Here is a 20,320-nt window from a genome sequence, read left to right as displayed (position 1 = left end):
CTCAGTGGAGAATCAAGATGGAGAATCAAGTGAAAAGAAACCCTTAAATACTAGGATTTTTTTTTTTTTTTTTTTTTTACTGGGACTATTTATGCAGTGCTATTTTGGAAAAGGCCAGATAAATTAATACGCTAGACTGGGAATAAATCTCTCCTCTGCAGTGGATTAAGAGAAACAGAACATTAGAAAAAGGGGATTAGGAGCACGCTTGGAAGATGATGACGCGGAAGTGGAGGTGCGGTGCGAAGTTATCGCAGGCCTCCGTTTGGCTGGGACTCGTGGTGGCTGTTGCAGTCACCACAGCACTGGAGTTTGACGGCCTGCCGGGCCAGTGGGTTCGCTATGGACCCTGGGAGGCGAGAGCCACTGGAGAGCTGAGCTTCACCATGAAGACAAACATCAGCAAAGCTATAGTGCTGTACCTGGACGATGGCGGTAACTGTGACTTCCTGGAGCTCCTGATCAACGACGGCCGCCTGCAGTTGCGCTTCGCCATCCACTGCGGCGAGCCGGCCTCATTGCACATGGAGACGCATGTCAGTGACGAGCGCTGGCACCGTGTGCTGCTAACAAGGAATTACCGTGAGACCATGCTGGTGATGGATGGGGAGAGCAAAGTGGCAGAGGTGAAGTCAAAACGAAGGGAGATGATGGTAGCCAGCGACTTGTACGTGGGCGGGATTCCACCGGATGTGCGTCTCTCGGCCCTTACGTCCAGCACAGTCAAATATGAACCGCCTTTCCGTGGCCTGATCGCCAACCTGAAGTTAGGCGAGACTCCTCCTGCCCTTCTGGACAGTCAGGGGGTGAAGAACGATCTGGAATACTTGTGTACCAAACAAAACCCCTGCAGCAACGGAGGACGCTGCTCCATTCACGAGAGCGAGGTGCTGTGCGATTGCTCCAATACCGGCTACAAAGGGAAATACTGCACTGAAGGTAAGCAAGATGATGTGCTCAAGGCATTATATAACATGATGTTCTTATGTCAAGGTAAAATGTTTGCTTTTAAGGAACTCAAGGGCTCAAGAGTTGGAAATGATGAACCATTATCTGATTTGGCCTGCTTGTTTTCTAATCATTTGGTTGAGTGTTTGTCTTATTTTCTTCCTCTGCACTTAATCTACAGTTAGTCTGCAAAAATATTTGCAATATCTGAAAGTAGACCGGTGTAAGTGCAGGAGAACTTTTATGAAAAAGGTACAATCATTTGTTTAAAGGAATAGCTTTGGAAATCACATTGGTTTGAAATGACATCAGGGTGATGTTTCTTTCTTCTTTGGAACACAGGGTTCCCACGGATCCTTAAAGTCTTAAATTTAGAGTTTTTTTAATTTAAGGCCATAAAAAGTCTTAAAGTATTTTTTACTTATGAAAGGTCTTAAGTTTTAGATGACACATTGACTTAGATGTATCTAAATGCTTTCCAAAATTAAAACTATCTAATTGGCCTACTTATTATTTTTTATTAATCTATCTTTGTGGAATCTGTCTCCTGCACGCGAAAGGAGGAGAGGAGAAGAAAGTTGGTAAAAGTCAGTTCAATTGACAGTTCAATTGTAAGTTCATTATTTATGTGCGTAGGGGTGTGCAATATGTATTGTCTATGATGATATTGTAATTATTGTTTTAACAATGTACGAAGCACTGCGAGCTGACATTGCATTTGTCTCTTGTGCTTTGCTTTCACTGCGTGATGCATGCAGTTATAGGTATGTTCCCAAATGAGTTTTTCATATATATCATATTATGTTGTTATATTAGAATATCACGAGCAAGAGTGCCGTTTCCTGTGCACAATTGCAAATGTGATTATTGTTAATTTAAATGTTGTACAAAATAAATAAGTTAATTGTGAGTTACTTTTTAGACACAATATTGTCAATATTGTTTGTCTCCCCTTATTTTGCCGATGAGAATTTCCAAATGAAACCGTAGCAGAACTGAGTCTCCATGCAACTGACAGCGATTTGATTTTTTTTTTTTTTTTGGACTGAAATCCACGTTTTGAACGAATCAGTTTAATGATTCAATGAACAATCACTTGCTTTTCCTGAATGAATCAGCCGTTTGAACAAATCGGTTGAATGAATGACTCCCTCAACTCACTTATTAAGACCGTGACTTGCTGCCACCTACTGGTGGTTTTAGTTTCATATTTCAAGATGCCGCTTCTGTGTCTCCTCTGATCTGCAAAGATGGCTTTTGATTTAATGATTTAATTTGAGTGGTAACAGTGGTACTGTGTTATTATTCTAATAAAATGTTATTTGAATGTTAGAATTTGACATAAAAGGTGATGCAAACCTCTAAATAAGTTTAGAAAAAAATTCCATATAGGCGAAAATGCCCCTGGAAATCAATTTAATATCTCCGTGAGTCTGCTGTCAACAACAGGCCTAAACCAGCCATGGCACCAGTACAACAACACAATCAGTAAAATATCATCTTATTTTTGTCAACAAAACTTTGAGATATATTTTTGTCAATATTGCGCACCCCTAATGTACGGTATTAATTTTGATTTCTTAAGGTCTTAAAAAAGGTCTTAAAAAGCCTTAAATTTGCCTTTAAAGTGTGCAGCAACCCTGGAACATAAAAGGAAATATTTTGAATGATGTTCTGGTCGCTCTTTTCTAGGTAGTTACATTGAATAGGGTTTTAAAGATTTCAAGCTTCAAAAAGGATGCAAAAGCAGCTTAAAAGTGGTCAATGTGAAGTCTTCTGAATTCATTTGTGAGCTTTATGTGATGAACAGACTGAAATTAAGACTATATACTCTGATAATCTTCTTCTCCAGTGAACTGTTATCCACTGTGACTGTGTGACCTGATCAGTGAACCAGGGAGTTGAAGTTTTGGTCTGTTCCTCACACAGAACTATTGTATGAATTTAGAAGACTAGTAATGTTGCACACAAGTTGGATGGACCACTTCTATACTTTTATGGTGCTTTTTTGTTATTTTGGTGCTTGACAACCCCAGTCCAATTTCACATTTGTTATATTGACAAGAATGTCCAGGATGTTCTTCAAAAAAATCACCTTTTGGCTTACACAAGAGAAAGTCATACAGCATTGGAATGATGAGGGTGAGTGTAAAAATCATTTTTAGATGAACCCTTCCTCTAAAGTCGTGATGAAACGAAAGTGGCAACAGATATTTCTTCTGTAATGACATACATTCGAGTGTAACAGAAAAAAATTAGGGTGGGGCTTCTATGCATCGTTGGTTCTATGCATCGTTGTTGATTTGATTGAGATGTGGACATTGCAATCAAAGTGAATCACATGGTAGATGAATAATGTGAGCTTGTAGGGGCAGGTTTAAAGGTGAAGTATGTAGTTTGTGCGACACTAGTGGCACCTAGCTGAATTACAAAAATAAAGTGTATTTTCAAACAACCTTGCAAATGCTCATTTCACGCGTCACACCTTCCCCAAATCTTACCGGATCTTGTGGAGGCATGTCTCAACAGGTAAAAGTAGGCTACTTTTTAATAAAAGGTCCAACATATTAGGAATACTTTTAGCTGTGTTGTTATGCGTCATGAGTAAGCAAGTAGGCTAATACTCTGTCACTCTGTTCATTTTGTTAATGACAACTGACGAAAAATGTTCATTGACTAGCCTTTTAACCATGACTTAGACGAGATGACAATAAGGTTATTAAACGATAACTGTGACTATCCACCTTATTTTGCTATACTATAGCAAAAATTTAGGAAACTCCAAGGCACTCTCTTTAGAAAGATTAAAAAGCCTTTATTGTTATGGCTTGGTCATCTTTAAACCTTTAAAACACTCTGACGCGTTTTGGCATACAAACCTTCGTCATGGATTCAACAGTTTTCAAACAGGAAGAGACTTTCTTATAAGCTTTCAAAACACCAATCAGAAACCTCCATTTGGCAGAAGCAGGTTCAGAGTTGTAGTATTGTACAAAGACCATAAGATGTCCTCCTTGGTACTTAATAGAACAGAGTTTTCGTGACTACACATCAAGTGTAGTTTTTTAAGAGAAAAAACTATGTAATTATTGGAATTATTTTAATTTGATACGTTTCTTATTTTACCTTTTTTCATAATGTAGACAGAGTGTGTTTATATGATAAATAGCCTATAATAAATCAGTACACTAGATAAGGTAAAATAAACCATGTGTATTTTTGTTTGTGCTTTTAGGTAAAAGTGGAATAATTCTGATGAAATGTGAAAATACATTTCTCAAATTAAAAGAATGATTGCGATTTTTATAATTTTGAGCGAAACAATCATTATCAGTTCAACTATTGTGCAGCATGATGAAAATGCTTTCATAGACTAAAACGCCCAGACATTTGCTCAACTAAAATTTGACTAAACAAAAACCGGACAAGGTTAAATATGAATAGTCAAAATATGATGATGACCAAAAAGTATATTTCACATAAGAATAAGACCAAATTAAAAAGTAGCTGACAAAATGAACATTAATGCGAACATCTTGCTTATAATAAACCCATTCAGCGTATCTGCATCAGGCACATTTTTTGAAATGACGTGCCACAACAGTTTATGGCTGTCTACACTGGACACATCAAAGTAAACATTATAAATTCGTAAATTTGTCTGTTTGAACGAGTGCATGATGAAACTATATGGTGTTGAAGCGTCCACAGTAGTGTGTTGCATCACAATGCCTTATACGCTTTGATGTGTCCATGACCTGTTTAATTATTTCATATCTAAATGCAGCAAATTGTGTCTTGCACTTCTGTCACTGACGCTGAATGTCTTTTCCCATGTAAAGATTTTTTTTTTTTTTTGTGAGATAAACCCATGAATGGCATACTAATAGTAGTCAATGAACAATAAACCGGCTTAAGAGAATGCATTTTAACATACAATCTTACATACTTCACCTTTTAAGGTTATGATTTAAGTCTAAATGATTTAAGACTAAATGATTTAAGTCCGGTATGCACTGAAATTTTGATTTAACAATTACTTGGTCAAAAAAGAAAAGGAGAAAGAAACGTGTACATAAAAGAATCATTTGCAATAATATCTATAACATACATTTAGAAAATAGATTTGAGTAGGGTGCATTTTCATTTCATGCTGACTTTAATGAACCACTGAACCTCTTTTACAGTGGTGTGTTTCAGATGGTCTGGTATTACAGCACATTAGCCTTTTAAAATGCTTTGAGAATTTGTATCTAATGAGATATCTCTGGATGTAGATCTCATTAGATCAGGTTCAGAGGAATTGCATGTTTACAGCTGTTTAGAGATGTAGTTTATTTTAACAGTAAATAAAGGATTGATATGCTAAATAAAGCACGTGACAAAGATAAGGGCAGCACATTATTTGTACCCTGAAATCAGCTTCATTCAAATCAAATGTTTCTTTTAGACTTTTTATTGCTGTAAATGTAGCTAAACAAAATGGGGGAAACTAGTTGTAATAGATGGATACAGAGAATTCAGAAGTATAAAGGAAAATCATGATACCTACCAAAGTAATAATCCACAAAATCATGTCTGCATTATCACCATGAGACATCTTTAATTTTACATCAGTATTATTATGCGATACCCAATACAAAGCACCAGTGAGTCATATCAGAGGCTTTGGGTTTGATATATTTCGCTACAAAATGATCTTGCCTATCTCCATAGCCCTGTAGCAGAAGACAATATGTTTGAAGTTGTAATTCCAGCAGTGTACGATCTGTATACATGTAGCATTATTCCCGTACTAATTTGATGAAAACATGGACATGTGTTGGAGCATGGGAGAGCAATTTGCCATAGAAATTGTTCTAGGTGACATATGTGGACTAATTAGGGCCACTCAGCAATGTCTCAGCCCTTTGGAGAAGCCACAGTCTGTCATATGGCGGTACGGTGTTAAACCCGAGGCCAAATCTGCATGACTTCATACAGAAATATATTGGCCCGTTTCTCCTTCTAATTGAACAGGCAGCGAGGACAGAGACAGTGGCAGCTCATGCTTGGCTTTTCACTTAATGCAGTCTCACGTTACCCACTGTGGAGTCGGCAGGGAGCGGCGCTTTGCTCTGTACCGAGAGAAGCAAGTCCAGCAAGTATGCTTCAAATTAAGGGGACATTTTCTGGCGCTTCAAAAGAAGAGAGATATGTAGGACGGAGAGACGTTAAGAACAGAAAAATAAATCATTCTGAAAGTTGATAGAGCAAATTGGATTTGACACTGGTAAAGGACAATATTAAAGGGAACAATTGGTTTTCGCACGCCTTAAATCCTTGCTTTTACTCCAGGGATTATCCATTGGAAGACTGACTTATCAAACGCAGAGGGGTATTTGAATATTTAAAGAAATGCGTAGATAATCAAGAGTAACTGTGTAATTATTATTTCGAGTTAAGTATTGATATAACAAATCCTCTGAAGAATTAGCAGAGACTCATCAAACGGTGGCGGTTAATTACACGCATGTCTTTTCATATTTAACAATATTCCCAGACTGAGAGTGGGAAGTGGTCTCCATCGCCATGCCCTTGTCAAACCTCCCAGGTGAAATTTTTTAGGCTTTCACCCTCAAAGCTAAGAGGGCAGTCAGTATCAATTAAGGCTGCCCTCGCCACAATGGAAATCTAGGCCAAAGCGATATATCAGCAGTGTGTGCATCTTTTTTTTTTTTTTTTGCATCTGCATCAGGCATGCTAATAAGGTCTCAAACCAATATATGAGCTGTGCATAAACTGCAGTGCTGGTCAGATGCTGTGTTACACACACCGTTTCTGTGCCATATATATGCACAGCATAAACAAAGCCCTGCTGAGAGCTCTTAAAATCAATACTGTTACCATTTTATAAGGCACATAAACAGAAATGCACACAGGCATAAGTGTTCCTCATTAACGGGATGCTTTCAAATGCCTGCAGATGACAAAAACAGGCTTTTACTTTTGTTTGTACATTTTCTTAGGGCTGTAAGAGATTCTGCTGTATCGTTTATACTGTGGTATATCCTCATTGTGGTTTGAAGAATTTGACACCAAGCAAAAATAATATATTCGGCAAATAGGCGCAGATGGGTACTTCCTGTGTATACAGCTTCTTTCTTGCTTTCTTGCTTTCTTGCTTCCTTTCTTGCTTACTGTCAGTATATCAAGGTACAGTTATTGTTTATTAAAAATCACCAGCCATTTTATAATAAATTTTCAATGGTGAAATATGACCGAAAAAATCACAAAAAGGCACAAAATGCAAAACAATGTGGTAAAAAAATAGACCTAAGTGAACAATAGCCTTTAAAATGACTTAAAATACATATATAACAATGAGGCAATAATAATCCATTCAATTAAAGTATCAAAAGCAAGTAAATATTTGGCTTTACTGAACAGCACTGTTAAAATACATAGTTTAAAATATTATAAGCAATAATGAATGTACATGTATTATAACAAAAGCATACAGAGGACGCCATGGCCTGTGATTGTTGTTACACTTTACAGAATGATAAAATCCTTGTTTAATATCGGCCAAACATTTAATTCAAATTTCCACGTAATCTTTCATATTTAACCACTTCTTTATGACAGAAACAGCCACTGTTATTACTTGAACAATAACATGTGGAAAACAAAACATGCAAACTCAGGGTGAGGGTTTAAACTTTTATTTTGAAATCGCGATGAACAACAATTCATATTTTTAGAAACATATTTATGTATTCTTCTGTGTTGGCTTATGTTTATAAATTATGATTCCGTTACAAATCTGGTGAACGTTATAAGCAACCCAAACTCACAGCACATGCAGGGATGGAGTTTATTAACCGAGCTGCTGAAATGCACTCCACGTAAATTTCAACAGTGCAAAAGCTCATATATTTATTAAATTGAATCGCAGTGTTTGATTTCACAATAGCACTGTTTTATTGTTTTTTTTTTTTAAATGGTCTTACTGTTTTGTACAGCCTTAGAAAATAGTCTAAAAATGCAGTTCATGGATTTTAGTCTGAGGAATGCACCACTTCCGGTATTTTGCTGATGTCTTCCTTGACAAGCAATGCTACCTATGAATGGAGCTTCAGTTCTACTTTCTTAATATTAATTATCAAAAGCAGTAAAAGACACAAACTCAACTCTGACATGCTGATATTGCGAGACAGCTTTTCACATTGTCACCCCTAATATATACAGTATGTTATCATGATATGAAATTAATCATACGGTCATATAAGGTTTTGGTCATACCGCCCACCCATGAAGTCTAATGATAATTGCTATAAAAGCAAGAGCAAAGCGCTGAAGAGGTCTAGTTTGCATCAGACAAAAACCTTTAGTGTTGGACTCCATCACTGTGGTCTTTTTACTCTGTGTGAGAGACTCAATTCGCAGAGGCTTTCCTTTAAGTGTACAGGGAACAAGCTTTCACTGTGAAAACAAGGCCATCCGCTCCCCAGGATTAAATAATGTAGACTGAGAGTCTGTCTTATTTATCAACACAAATTAGTCTGGGTTGCCCTCAACATCGGGCTTTGTGTGCCAAGGATGCAAGCATGTCTGTATTTCCCTTTCAGACAGGCGTCTGCTGCCATTGTGCAGTTTTTTTGTTTCTTTTGTGGCCAAAACGCAAGCGAGTGAGGTTAGCTACATTCATCCGGCTGGGGGCTTATGTGTGTTTTTGCCAGTAGCTGGTTGTGCGGTAATCAGCACCATAGTTTACCGTGCTTGGCAGAGGGCACAAGAAGCCAAATAATGGTTTACACACTAGGCAACAATTCAGCAAGTAATTAGAACAGGACATGGAGTCTTTTCAGCTGCCTTGTTAATTTTGCTTGGTGGCCATTTGCAATGCAACTCAGTCCCGGTCTTTTGAAACCTCATAATAACTTCCTATGCAGGAACAGGCTGACATTTGATGTTTTTTTTTTTTTTTTTATAATCTTCCGAGTCAATGAGTTGTTAACATGAATCAGGGGTAAATAATGACAAAATGTGTATTATTATGTGAAATATTCTTATTTGATTTAACAGATTAACTATGGTCAATAGAAGGAATGACTTTGTTTTACATTGGTGTTACTGTTAGTGTTGGATGCATTTAGAATACAGGAAGTTCAAATATCAGTTCCAGATGGATGGATGGATGGATGGATGGATGGATAGACAGAGACATCTATCTTTAGCGTCAGGCGGACAAATCTGTGCAGGAGGATGAGAATTCATATAAAACTTAATTTTCCAACTCGGTGTCCTTCATGATTCACCCACTTATTTTCTTTCATGCAATGAACACTCAGTGATCAGTAGGTCCATATGATCTGTCAACACACCACCTGATTTTTGCGGCAAGGTCAAAATGAATGCTAACTCTCTGTTCTCTGAGGGGAAAGGATCTTTGTGTTAGATATTGCTTGCATTTGCTTTCTTTGTTTAATAAAAGGAGCTTGTTGGAGCTTGTCAGATTTGCTTTTAGACCTAGGAAAGACACCCCAAATCCCATCCCTGTGCACTCAAGTGCATTTGCTGGTGTGCCTGTGTGACTTTGCATGTTCAAAATCCTTATAGTGGAAAATAAAACCAGACTGCAGAGACAAAGATGTTTTGCTGGAATGAATGTTTTCATGGTTTTCATCCACAAAATGTCAGTACAGGTTTACTTAATTCCCTTACTACTTACAATTCTAAAGGCAATTCTCATAAAATGACTTCATATTTTGCATTAATTGAGAAAAAATTATCGTATAGATCAAATGGTGTAAAAGATCAAAACTTTATATATTGTCTAACCCCTGTATGTGTGTGTTTGTGTGTGTGTGTGTGTGTGCTTACAGATTTCACTTTATTTTTACTTTTGTATTAAAATATGGTCACATTTTCTTGCCTACATATTTTAGCCGTTATGCTACATTTCAAAAATGCCCTAAATCTATACATTTTCTTGTAGACTTGTCCCAGGCTTTCATTCTTAAAATTTGTTTAAAAGTTAGTGTACTTGTTTACCAAGTATAAAACCGTGTCAGTGGAGATGATGTTTTTTAAAGCAACTAGGGGACTTTGCTACATGGGCTGGGAAAATCATTTCAGCATTGAGGTACAGTGAAAATGAGAGATCAGTGTAGTGATTTTCAGCCTCTGTTTTCTTTAATGACTGATAAAAATCATAACTTTGACAACTACAATTATGTAGGATGATCAAACAGACTTGTTACAACAGACAGCAGCAAACGAAGCTGTCAATAAGACACTGGCGAGAAGCCATTCTACAGGTGAGAATCTGTTTTGTTAAGTAGGTGAGGCCTATATTATTGATTTACTGCAATACCAATAAAAAGACTGTTAATTTAATATTTTAGCTACTGTGAACACTTTCTCTATAGTTGTGGTTGATGGAAATGCCTAGTCATATTTGATAATCGAGTTCACACTGGAGGACCTGATTCAGATCAACAGAGGGATTAGCATCACTTCACTAAATAGAGACAGATTACATGCCACTCTGGCTTTTTCAAACCGACAGGCTAAGATCATGCTAATAACCCACATGGCACTAGCCTAGCACGCTCATTCTGAGAAGCTCGAGACGCTGTCACCATGTCAGCTCTCACGGCCATGCTCGATTCATTACAATTCTCCGGGACTTTGTTGCCGTGACCAATTTGAGGGAGCCGAGGAGAGCACTTGTAAAGGTTAAAGCGGCCCTCATGATTTATGGGCGGCTGACAGTTTTGCATGGCCTGATATCCAGAGCCAAGCAAGCAGCTCCCACAAACACAGTGTGATTAAGAGATTTACTGTCTCGCTCCAGGCAATCGAGCAGCATTTGCGCTGAGGGTTTTGTGTCGTCTTTTGGTCCCGGCTTTAGTTGTGCTTTCAGTTTCCCTTTGCGAATGTTGTCAGTGTGCGCTTATGTCCCCCTCGCATGTAACACACCTGAGGTATCCGACAGACATGGGCTACATCCAAAAACTTATAAATGCTGCCTTCGAGGATGCAGGAAGGCTTCAAGGCACGTCCAAATCCAATGTTAGCTTGCCTTCTTGTCTCCTGAGATCCCTTCATCTGATCAATTTTTGGGGGCAGCATAGATGTGTCCTTCACTACATTTGATATCCCACAATCCTGTGCTTTCCATTCTGTGACAGTTAAGCTAAAGAAATAAAGATGGCGTCTGAAAGTTGCGGTTGGTAGTCAGTTTGTGTAAATGTACAATTTTGACCAACTCCTGATGTCATTTCTAGCGAGAAATTACTATTGTAGTAATATTCGCTTCGTTATCAGTAGGGCTGGTCCGAATACCATTTTTTGAGCTTCGAAGCTTCAGTAGTAATGAACATCGAATATTTGAAGCTTCGGAGAGAGGGGGCTGAACATATTCTTCTCTCTAATAAAGGCAGGAATCTCTGTGTGTCTATGTCCGTTTGCATTTTGATTATTCGTTCATCCAATCGACTTCACAAGGGAGAGCAGTGTCACATTTGGTGCAATATAGATGGACACGCGGACACATTCAGAATCAATAAACTTTTTGTAAACTACAGAACCGCGCGAGCGGGAAGCGGCGCGCCTCACACGGGCAGGGCTTATATGCTCTGAGAACGGACATTGCACTAGTGATATAATACACACACACAGGTCTGTTAAATTAAGCAATACTTTAAAGGTAGTCTAATATTTTTCTGACTAACAAATTACTGATACAGTAAAGGGTAGATTTAAATAAGTAAAAACTAAATTTAAATAAAGAAAAACTAAATTTAAATAAAGAAAATTAAATTTAAATGAAAAACGAAATTTAAATAAAGAAAAAACGAAATTTAAATAAAGAAAAACGAAATTAAGTTAAATTAAAAACGAGATTAATTTAGATTGATAATAACGGGTAAAAATACTTATACATTTTTTTTCTATTCTATTTTCCACAGTGTCAAAGCAACGCAGCTTAACCCAAAACACATGCTCAGGCACATGCACTTCGGTCCATACAAACTCCGCTGTTCTGCGCTCTAGCCAGGGAACACTCCCATTGCAGGAACACAGGCGTCGGCTCTATTTCTAGCATGCACGCATTTTCCGCGTGGCTCGAGCCGCTCCTGAGACGCGTGTCTCACGCAGGCAGTGTGCAAACTCCAACCTGTTAACATGGGAGCCGAAATAAAAACGGACATGGCACGCAGCTGAGACGCTCACGCCGCAGCCAGTGTGTCCTGCCTTATTCAAGCGCGAATGAGAACCATATCGCGGGGGATCCCAGGTGTGCAAAAAAAAAAAAAAAAAAAAACCACGAATATTCGAATGTCAAATTTTCAAATCGAATACCAACCCACTGAACGAATATTCTAATATTCTAATATTCGGGTCCAGCCCTAGTTATCAGCGAAGCTCGCTCTATTTTGCTGTGGATAATTAAACCCTTATGCTGCCTTAGAAGTCTGTTCGCAATGTGTTTCGTGAGGTACCGAGGTGATGTGCGAAAATGCTGGCTGAAAAGTCATTGCCTGATAGGGTAGTGAGGCAACAAGTCAGCTGCCTATGTTTTCAGATGGAGCCATAGTCTAAATTACTTCTTAATTGATAAAGCAGTCCATTTAAGATTTGCTTGGAAACCTTGGATTTAATTTGTAGTCGTTGAGCGACCGAGATTAGGAAAATGGAAAATAAATCAGCGCTCTCTCTCCCGGGTGCTCGTTTACGTGCCAACGTCTCCATGGCCACATAATGATGATCGCAAAATAACATTCAAAAAGATTCCTCTTTAATTGGCCATAGGGTTAGGTCTCGGTTTTCAATGGCCATGTGGAAGCCACCATGTGTTCTCATTAGTGTTTTAGTGTGAATATTGTTGCCCTCCACCTTTTAAGAGCTGCAAACAGCTCCTCTCACAGCTACTTTTCCTCATTATCATAGTGGCAACAGTGATCTGACTCACCCTCCATGACCAGACCATCCAGCTCCACACAAGGCCCCTCCTTGCAAGCATTTGACGTCCTCCCCTGACTCCTATTATTTCACAGTAAAGGCTTTTCCGTGCCTTGCTTGGCCCTGCACTTGCCCTAGTCTGTCCTGTGGTCTCAAGTATGTCATTAAGGTAGCACCTGACCTTTTGGCCTCTTGGAGAACTTGCTGTGGAAGCATGATCAGCATCATTATATTCAAATTATGGTATTAATGAGCCCCAAATTACTTTTTGTCTGTATCCTGATTAATTTATATGAATAATTATTTGATTTATTCAATGAACAAGTATTAGTATTATACATATTATGTAAGTAGATAATATTTGGCTTTGTGTACATTTATTAAAATGTGTGCCTTGGAGAGGATAAGCTTGGATAAGTTTTCTCTTCAGTTGAACATCTTACAGGTTTTTTCTTTCCACGAGCAGTCACTTAGGGTATTAAAGTCGGCATGAAACAGAAGTTGCGATTAGAATTCCCTTTTTTCATGTACCGTACTGTATATCTAAATGAAAAGGCTTCTGGTGGGAGGAAAAAAATATAGGGACGAAACTTTATTTCGTCCTCAGGGATTGATTGAATCTTACTAAGTTGGGAATTGATAACTAAATGGAGGAAAATCTGAATGCCAGTTTGCAGTCAGTTGTGTAGGATATATAGCCCTGCCCTCTGTCGAGACATTTTGAGGGGTAGGGGAGGTGCACATGAATTAAAAAAAAAAAATATATATATATATATATATTGATGTGCACAGATAAATCATTTATAATAAACTTTAGTTATAAAGTTATAATAAACTTTGACTTTAAGGTATGGTTTTCTGAAAAACCGCTTTGATATATGTGAAAAGTCAGTCACTTAATATAATGGCATGTTAACTTCAGTAATGCAGACTAATGCAGGAGAATAGATTATTTCACCCACTGCTCTGATTATCATTATTTTATACATGAAATAATATTTTTATGATGGTTAGTAATATTTTTAAATGTCTGAAAAAAATATTTTAAAATGATAAACTTCACATTTAAAGACATTTGAAAAGCAAAAATAAACGAAGACATGAGAAATGTCAGAAATCGCATGCTGTCTGAGTTTGCAAACGTTAAAGTATTTTCAATATATTACGAATGTGTGCAGTATGAATGAAATCCAGACATTGCTACATGTGCCATATTGGCTTTGACATGTGAGCTTCCTTGTAGTACGTCATCCGACATACTTTTTCTCACCTACTGTATAGAAGTGAAGTAGGCGTATTTGAATGCAGAGCTGGATAGAACTTTCTAGATGGTTTTAATAAGAACTTTCTAGATGGTTTTAATATGACCTTCATATAAAAAAAAGGAAAAAAGTTGAAATCTGTTAGTTTTAATAAAAATCAACCCCCTGGGAAATCAAAGTTCCTGAAGTCGAAGAAACTCCCATTTATAGATTTAATCACTGTATCTCAGAAAACAACATGAGCAACATGCATCCCAGCTCCCATGAGTCTAATCATCTAGACATCTACTATAAACAGTCATCTGCTGTAATGACAATAACATTTGAGTGTATGACTTGATTTATGACTCAAACAAGTGGTGCGTGAATTTTTATCATGTTTTAGTCAGACTGTAGACTCCCAAGGATGCAATTATGAGCTTTTAAAAGTTTCTGCCAATAACATTTGCAAGTACCTACCTACTGTATACTCAAGTGGTGGTATTTTACTTTGCATGCCCTCAAAGTCAAAGATATCATATGCACACTTGAGTAATATTCTTTAACCACTTTAAAATGACTTTCACCCTCTGAGTTCCTTGTTTTACTTTTCTGAATGCTTTTCTTGCTGATGCGCATGATGTTTTGCTCCTACACCTAAATATTCATGAAGTGTAGGATTACAAGTAGGCCTATACCTTACTTTTATTAAATGTATAGTGATAGTTGTTATGCATATAGCATGTTTTCCATGTATAGTTTCATTTAATTGATTAATTTAATTTCACATTCAAACATGATACTTAAATATAAGCCATAACCTAAAACCTCATTTAACTTAATATTTTGATAGTCTCCCCTAGCAATTACTATACTATCTTCAGCATGTACATTTATTATGCTCATTATAGTTTGCAACAGCCTGAGTGATAAATGCTGTATTCTGTGTTGTTGATTTTATTATTCTCTTTTTTCTCTCTCTCTTTCCCATCATTCCTGCTGCAGCTCTCCAGCAAGTTTTGGGAGGTAAGACCAATGTTTTGTCTTTTCATATCTGATTTGCTAGAGCTGATAGTGATGGGGGTGTCATCCTTCCTTGCATTGTCAGTTTGCACTGCAGTTCTGGACCGACACGAGTGGACTAAAATCACTCTCCTGCACAAGGCAAAGGCCAGATTCGAGATGTAATTGAGCGAAACGTGCCGTTGCGCGTGCTGCACCGGCTATAGGCGAGGAAACGCTAGACGGTAGAGTGTTTACGTTGTGGGCGATTTTATAAGGATAGGTCTCCTGATTTGCAGGGCCAGAGGCTCGGGGGTCCAGCCCTGCAGCTTTTATATGATCTCTGAATTAGATCTGCTGAATTAGACCGAGTAGGCCTAAGTGCAACCCAGGCTAGGATTAAGGCAGCTGGCAGTGGTCATGCAAAACCGCTCTGCCATATACAGCTCATGGGGAAGATAAATTGAACCGCAGTTAGAGTGAGAGCAGTGTAGGAGATGAATTCTGCAAGGCTTGACACTTCACAATTTTGAATGCTGGAGAAGATCCCAAGTATATATATTTTTTTCCAACACCTTCTCTATGAATGATAAAACTTAAACGCTACGTCTTGTGATGTCCGTTCTTTTGTTTTAGCTCCAAGGACCTCTATATTTTATGTGGATGGATGGGTTACGTTTGAGGCCTGCAGAAATCCATCAACTCGATCTTGATTTTCAAAAGCTAGTGATGAAAAATGTCTCTCTGATCAAAGAGATCCATGATGCCTTGGTTATTTAAAATGTATTATATTGTGCCTCGGAGCTGATGTGATGTCTGGGCTTGAAAATGATGATGTACTGCATTATTCAGCAGATGTTAAAACACTGTTAACAGATACACAGAACAAAAAAAATCTTGTTTTTTATTTATTTTTTGAGAGCAGATTGAAAATTAAAATAGCAAGAAGGAAATGGAAAAAAAGCCTAGGCCTATATAATAGCGGCGCAAGTCTGAGGTCTTGCAAAAATGAGCAGTCTATTGTGAAAAGGTCTGCGAAAAATTTACACTCACTGATGCTATTGAAGGTCTGTGATCATTGCCAGTGTCTGTATTGTATTCATTCTCAACAGAAGAAGGTTATCTTAAAGGCCACACTGACACTAGTGGATGACAGAGGCCTTCTTTTACAACATGTGCTTTTAGCCTACACTTTTAATCCTCCGTTTCCCTTGTGAAGAGCTCAAGTGCTAGGACTATGCAAACATCAAATGGCAAGAATTGTACTGGGATGTGCCATATAAAGCAAGTGCTTGTGTCTTTATTGGATTGAAGCTTTCATACAGTGTCAGCACTTTGTTTCCAGTGCAGAACGCATGAAAACAAAAATGACACTCGTTCAAGCAAACTCGCAACCATGCCTTTTTCATCTCCTTCTCTGGAATGTAGTGTGACATCTAAACAGCTCGATTTAGGTGTCCCATCAGTTTGTGTATGTACAGCATTAAAATTCTGTCACATGGAGATTCAGTGACTGTCTGTGGATGGGCCTGTTTGTGTCTGGGTGGTCACAGGAAGATGGAGGTGTTGTAACTGAAAGCAGGCATAAGCAAATAGATTTTTGTGTTAGGTCAGATACCTCAGCCATGTACTGAAAATACCAGCTTAGACCTGTACAGATGTGTTAGTTAGTAAGTTCAGTGTTAGTTCATATGTAGCACTTAAAACATTTCAGCACGGATTTCTGTTCAAATTCTCATATTTTACACATTCATGTGTATTTATAATTTAACCTCAAATTTAAATAGAAATGATTGGAAATTCATAGATTTAAAGGTTATAGTTCACACAAAAATTAAAATGATCCCATTATTTACTCGCCCTCATTGTATACAGTATGAGTTTCTTCTTTCAGCCAAACACAGTCAGAGTTATATTAAAAAATATCCTGGCTCGTCCAAGCTTTATAATGGGACTGAATAGTAACTGAGATTTTGAAGCCCAAAAAAATCACATCCATTATAAAATGAATCCATACGACTCCAGGGGGTTAATAAATGCTTTCTGAAGCTGTGTTTTTGTAAGAAAATATATCCATGTTTATAACTTTATAAATTAGAATCACTTGCTTCCGATAACAGTCGAAGAGTGACCTCTGACCTGACGTATTGACGAACTAAAGCACACAAAAAATATATTTTTGGTTTAACTTAAAGGAGCATTGCGTAGGTTCTAAAATTTCTAACGGTTACTGACACCAGTGGCCGTTAGAGGAACTGCAGCCAGTCTCATGCTCGTTCTCGGTGCGCACACGCGTCGCTCATAGAGCAGACCAAATCAACCAGGGTTGCCGTAGCAACCACTGACGGCTCATCAAGATTCACCAGCATAATGTTTGAGGTAAGAAAACACCATTTGAAAACACTACCGATTGCCGCTGCTTACTAATAATGGCTGCCGTGCCGTACGGATGTAAGCCCAAGTAGACAAGAACGCGCATGACGTCACATTTTGTGAATTTTCGCGCCGATTCGGGCCCGACTCCTCCACACAGTTGAGCCTACAGCAGGCTGTTAGAGGCAACCGTGGTGGACAGTCAAGGTGTCATTATTTTTATTACATCATGGTTGGCCCATACATGTACAAATTAAAACTCTATCTTAAAGATTTTTTTAAGTAAAAACCTCCACATAGCTCCTTTAAAGTAAGTTACCTGGTTGCCTTAATATTTTGAGTTCATTAAAAAATAAAAAAATAAAAAAAAAATAGGTAATACGATGGAGATTGGTTCAATCAACAGAAACTCAAAATATTATGTTATCTGAACCACATTAATTATCGTTGATTTGACAAAAAAAAAAAAAAAAAGTGATAAATCATGAAAATATTTTTTTTTACTGCAGAGGATAGAGCAAAACAAAACACCAGTCACGAATTAGAAGTCTAAAACAAGAATTTTGGAAAGAAAAGTCAGAGGAGCTGAGTAAATAATGGCATCATTTTTTATTTTTGGATGAACTAACCTTTTAATGCAATTTAGTTACACTTTATTTTAAGGTGTCCGTGCTACAGTGTAATTATACATTTAAGTACTTAGTAATAATTAACTCCATGTACTTACTATATGGTTGAAATGGGGGTTGGTTTAGGGTTAGTTGCATGTAATTATGCATGTTTTATAGTTATTACTATAGACATTGTAAAATAAAGTTTAAAATTTAAATTGATAATAATAAAAAATGTTTCTTGTGCACCAAATCAGCGTATAATAATGATTCATAGAATATATTGAGAGAAACAAATTTAATTGTAATATTTGACAATATTGCTGCTTTATCTGTATTTTGATCAAATGTAGCCTTGAAAGAGACTTTTTTTCAAAACCAAAAAAAAAAAAAAAAATACTGTCTCCACTTTTTTAATGGTAGTGTCTATATTTATTTAATTAATTCATTAATTAATTTATTGTTCATTGTTAAAATGGTTAAATATATATTTAGCATTTCAAGTATAAACAAATGTAACATATTGTGAATGAATGTGAAATAACAATGAACAATAGCACTCATAATTATAAATTAACCTCAACCTAGATTAATAAATGCTGTGAAAAAAAAATTAGTTCATGATACTGAATGCATTAACTTGTTAATGAATTGAACCTTCTTGTAAAGTGTTACCAACTAAACATCTCATTAAACATCAGTGCGCTTTGTACAGTCAACGAAACATGTCTACATAAAGAAGACTTAAAACTACCAAACTGGATGACAACCATTTCAGTTCACAAGCGATTTTCATCCAGTCTATGTTGTTGACCTTGTAAATATGCAACATATATGCAAATAAGACTGTTAATATTCAAATAACAATGTTTACAAATGTACAGTGTGAAATTTTGAAACATGACTACCCAGGATTAATTACTAGCCTAGAGTAAAGTATGAGCAGTGAGAAGCAGATAGATAACCCAGAATTACGTTTAACCAAGGTTTAAAAGAAATCTCTAGATCCCTGCAGGACACAGTGTTTAACTCGCATTCACACTTCTTACTTTGTGTTGAGGTCATATGATTTGACAGTGTGTGTGAGTGTGTGTAGACAGCATGTTTTGGGATCTTGATATGCCTCAGTTAGCCGTCTGTGCTCTCATGCATACCGTGATCTTCAGGATGTTTACAGCCTTATCATACCTCTGCTTCCATCCTTGGAGGAAAAGCTCTTATGTCACTGCTGCTCACTTAGGCATCAGTGCCTGTCTGGAGTGCCGGAGCATAATCCAAAGCTTGGCTCTTCACTATCCAACTTTTGCTCCAGTTAGGCAACATAGAGCAGGCTTGACCGCAGTGACCATGACCGCCAGCGCCCCGTGAGAGGCATGTGAGGACGTCAGAAGAGGGAGTACAGCTGGCTCTGCCATGCCCAATCCTCCCAGTGCCTTAGTGACCTTGGCATAATCCTCCATCTGAAGGAAAACCTCTAGGAGTTTCAGACTAATCCCCTCGCAGCATATTCAGGAGTTTTTTTATTCAGTGCTGTGCAGGAGCTAATCAGAGATCATGTTTTGATATGCAGTAGATAAACAATCCGTTATGGCTCAGAGTTTTATGTGCTGAGCATTTGCAAAGCATCTTGCGGCCAGTAGCTTATGGGACTCTGACAGTCACTTGCTCCCTGAGAAATCTTAGTATTCACCGATGGAGTCAGCAATGTGATGCATGTTAAAGGGATGGTTTGGAGTAAAATCAACCTAGGGTCCTTTGCACCATGACCTCGAGCCAGACACTACATCCTTATGCATCGCTTTCTGCCAGGACTTTTACGTGCGTTTCCCTAATCACTGAAGTGACCTCGCCATTTAAATTGCTACGTTTGAAGTCGGCATGAAATGGAAGTTGCAATAGTCTTTTTTTTCCCCTATTCTGACTTATAACCGAGTGAAACGGCTTCACAAACGAGAAGAAATGATGGGCAGAACTTTTGTCAGTCTGGATTTGATTGGATCATTGTCTTTTGCTGCAGTCAGTTATGTCTTAATTGAATGTTTAGAGAGAAAACCCATGTGTATCAGTATATTGGATCTGTGCATTGTCTTAAAGTGACAGCAACCTAATGTACCTGCTGTCGTCTGCTATTTAATGTTAATTAAACAACAAAGCACAGAGAAAATCACTCTTGACTGAAATACTTTTGAAACT

The 20,320-nt window shown here is 37.6% G+C and overlaps 1 protein-coding gene across 1 annotated transcript in view; it reads left to right on the top strand.

Annotated features, from left to right (window-relative positions):
• Nucleotides 1-215: 215 nt before the first annotated feature.
• Nucleotides 216-20,320, top strand: part of nrxn2a (neurexin 2a) — a gene marked incomplete at its 5' end in the record, with an annotated part of 371,676 nt that continues 351,571 nt past the window's right edge. The window contains 2 exon segments of the mRNA XM_081391515.1: nt 216-939; nt 15,147-15,167. Coding sequence (XP_081247641.1) covers nt 216-939; nt 15,147-15,167 — 745 coding nt within the window.

This window comes from Scardinius erythrophthalmus, assembly GCF_964197995.2.
Source record: "Scardinius erythrophthalmus genome assembly, chromosome: 17".
NCBI classification, from domain to species: Eukaryota; Metazoa; Chordata; class Actinopteri; order Cypriniformes; family Leuciscidae; genus Scardinius; species Scardinius erythrophthalmus.
This window is presented reverse-complemented; position numbering and strand designations above follow the sequence as displayed.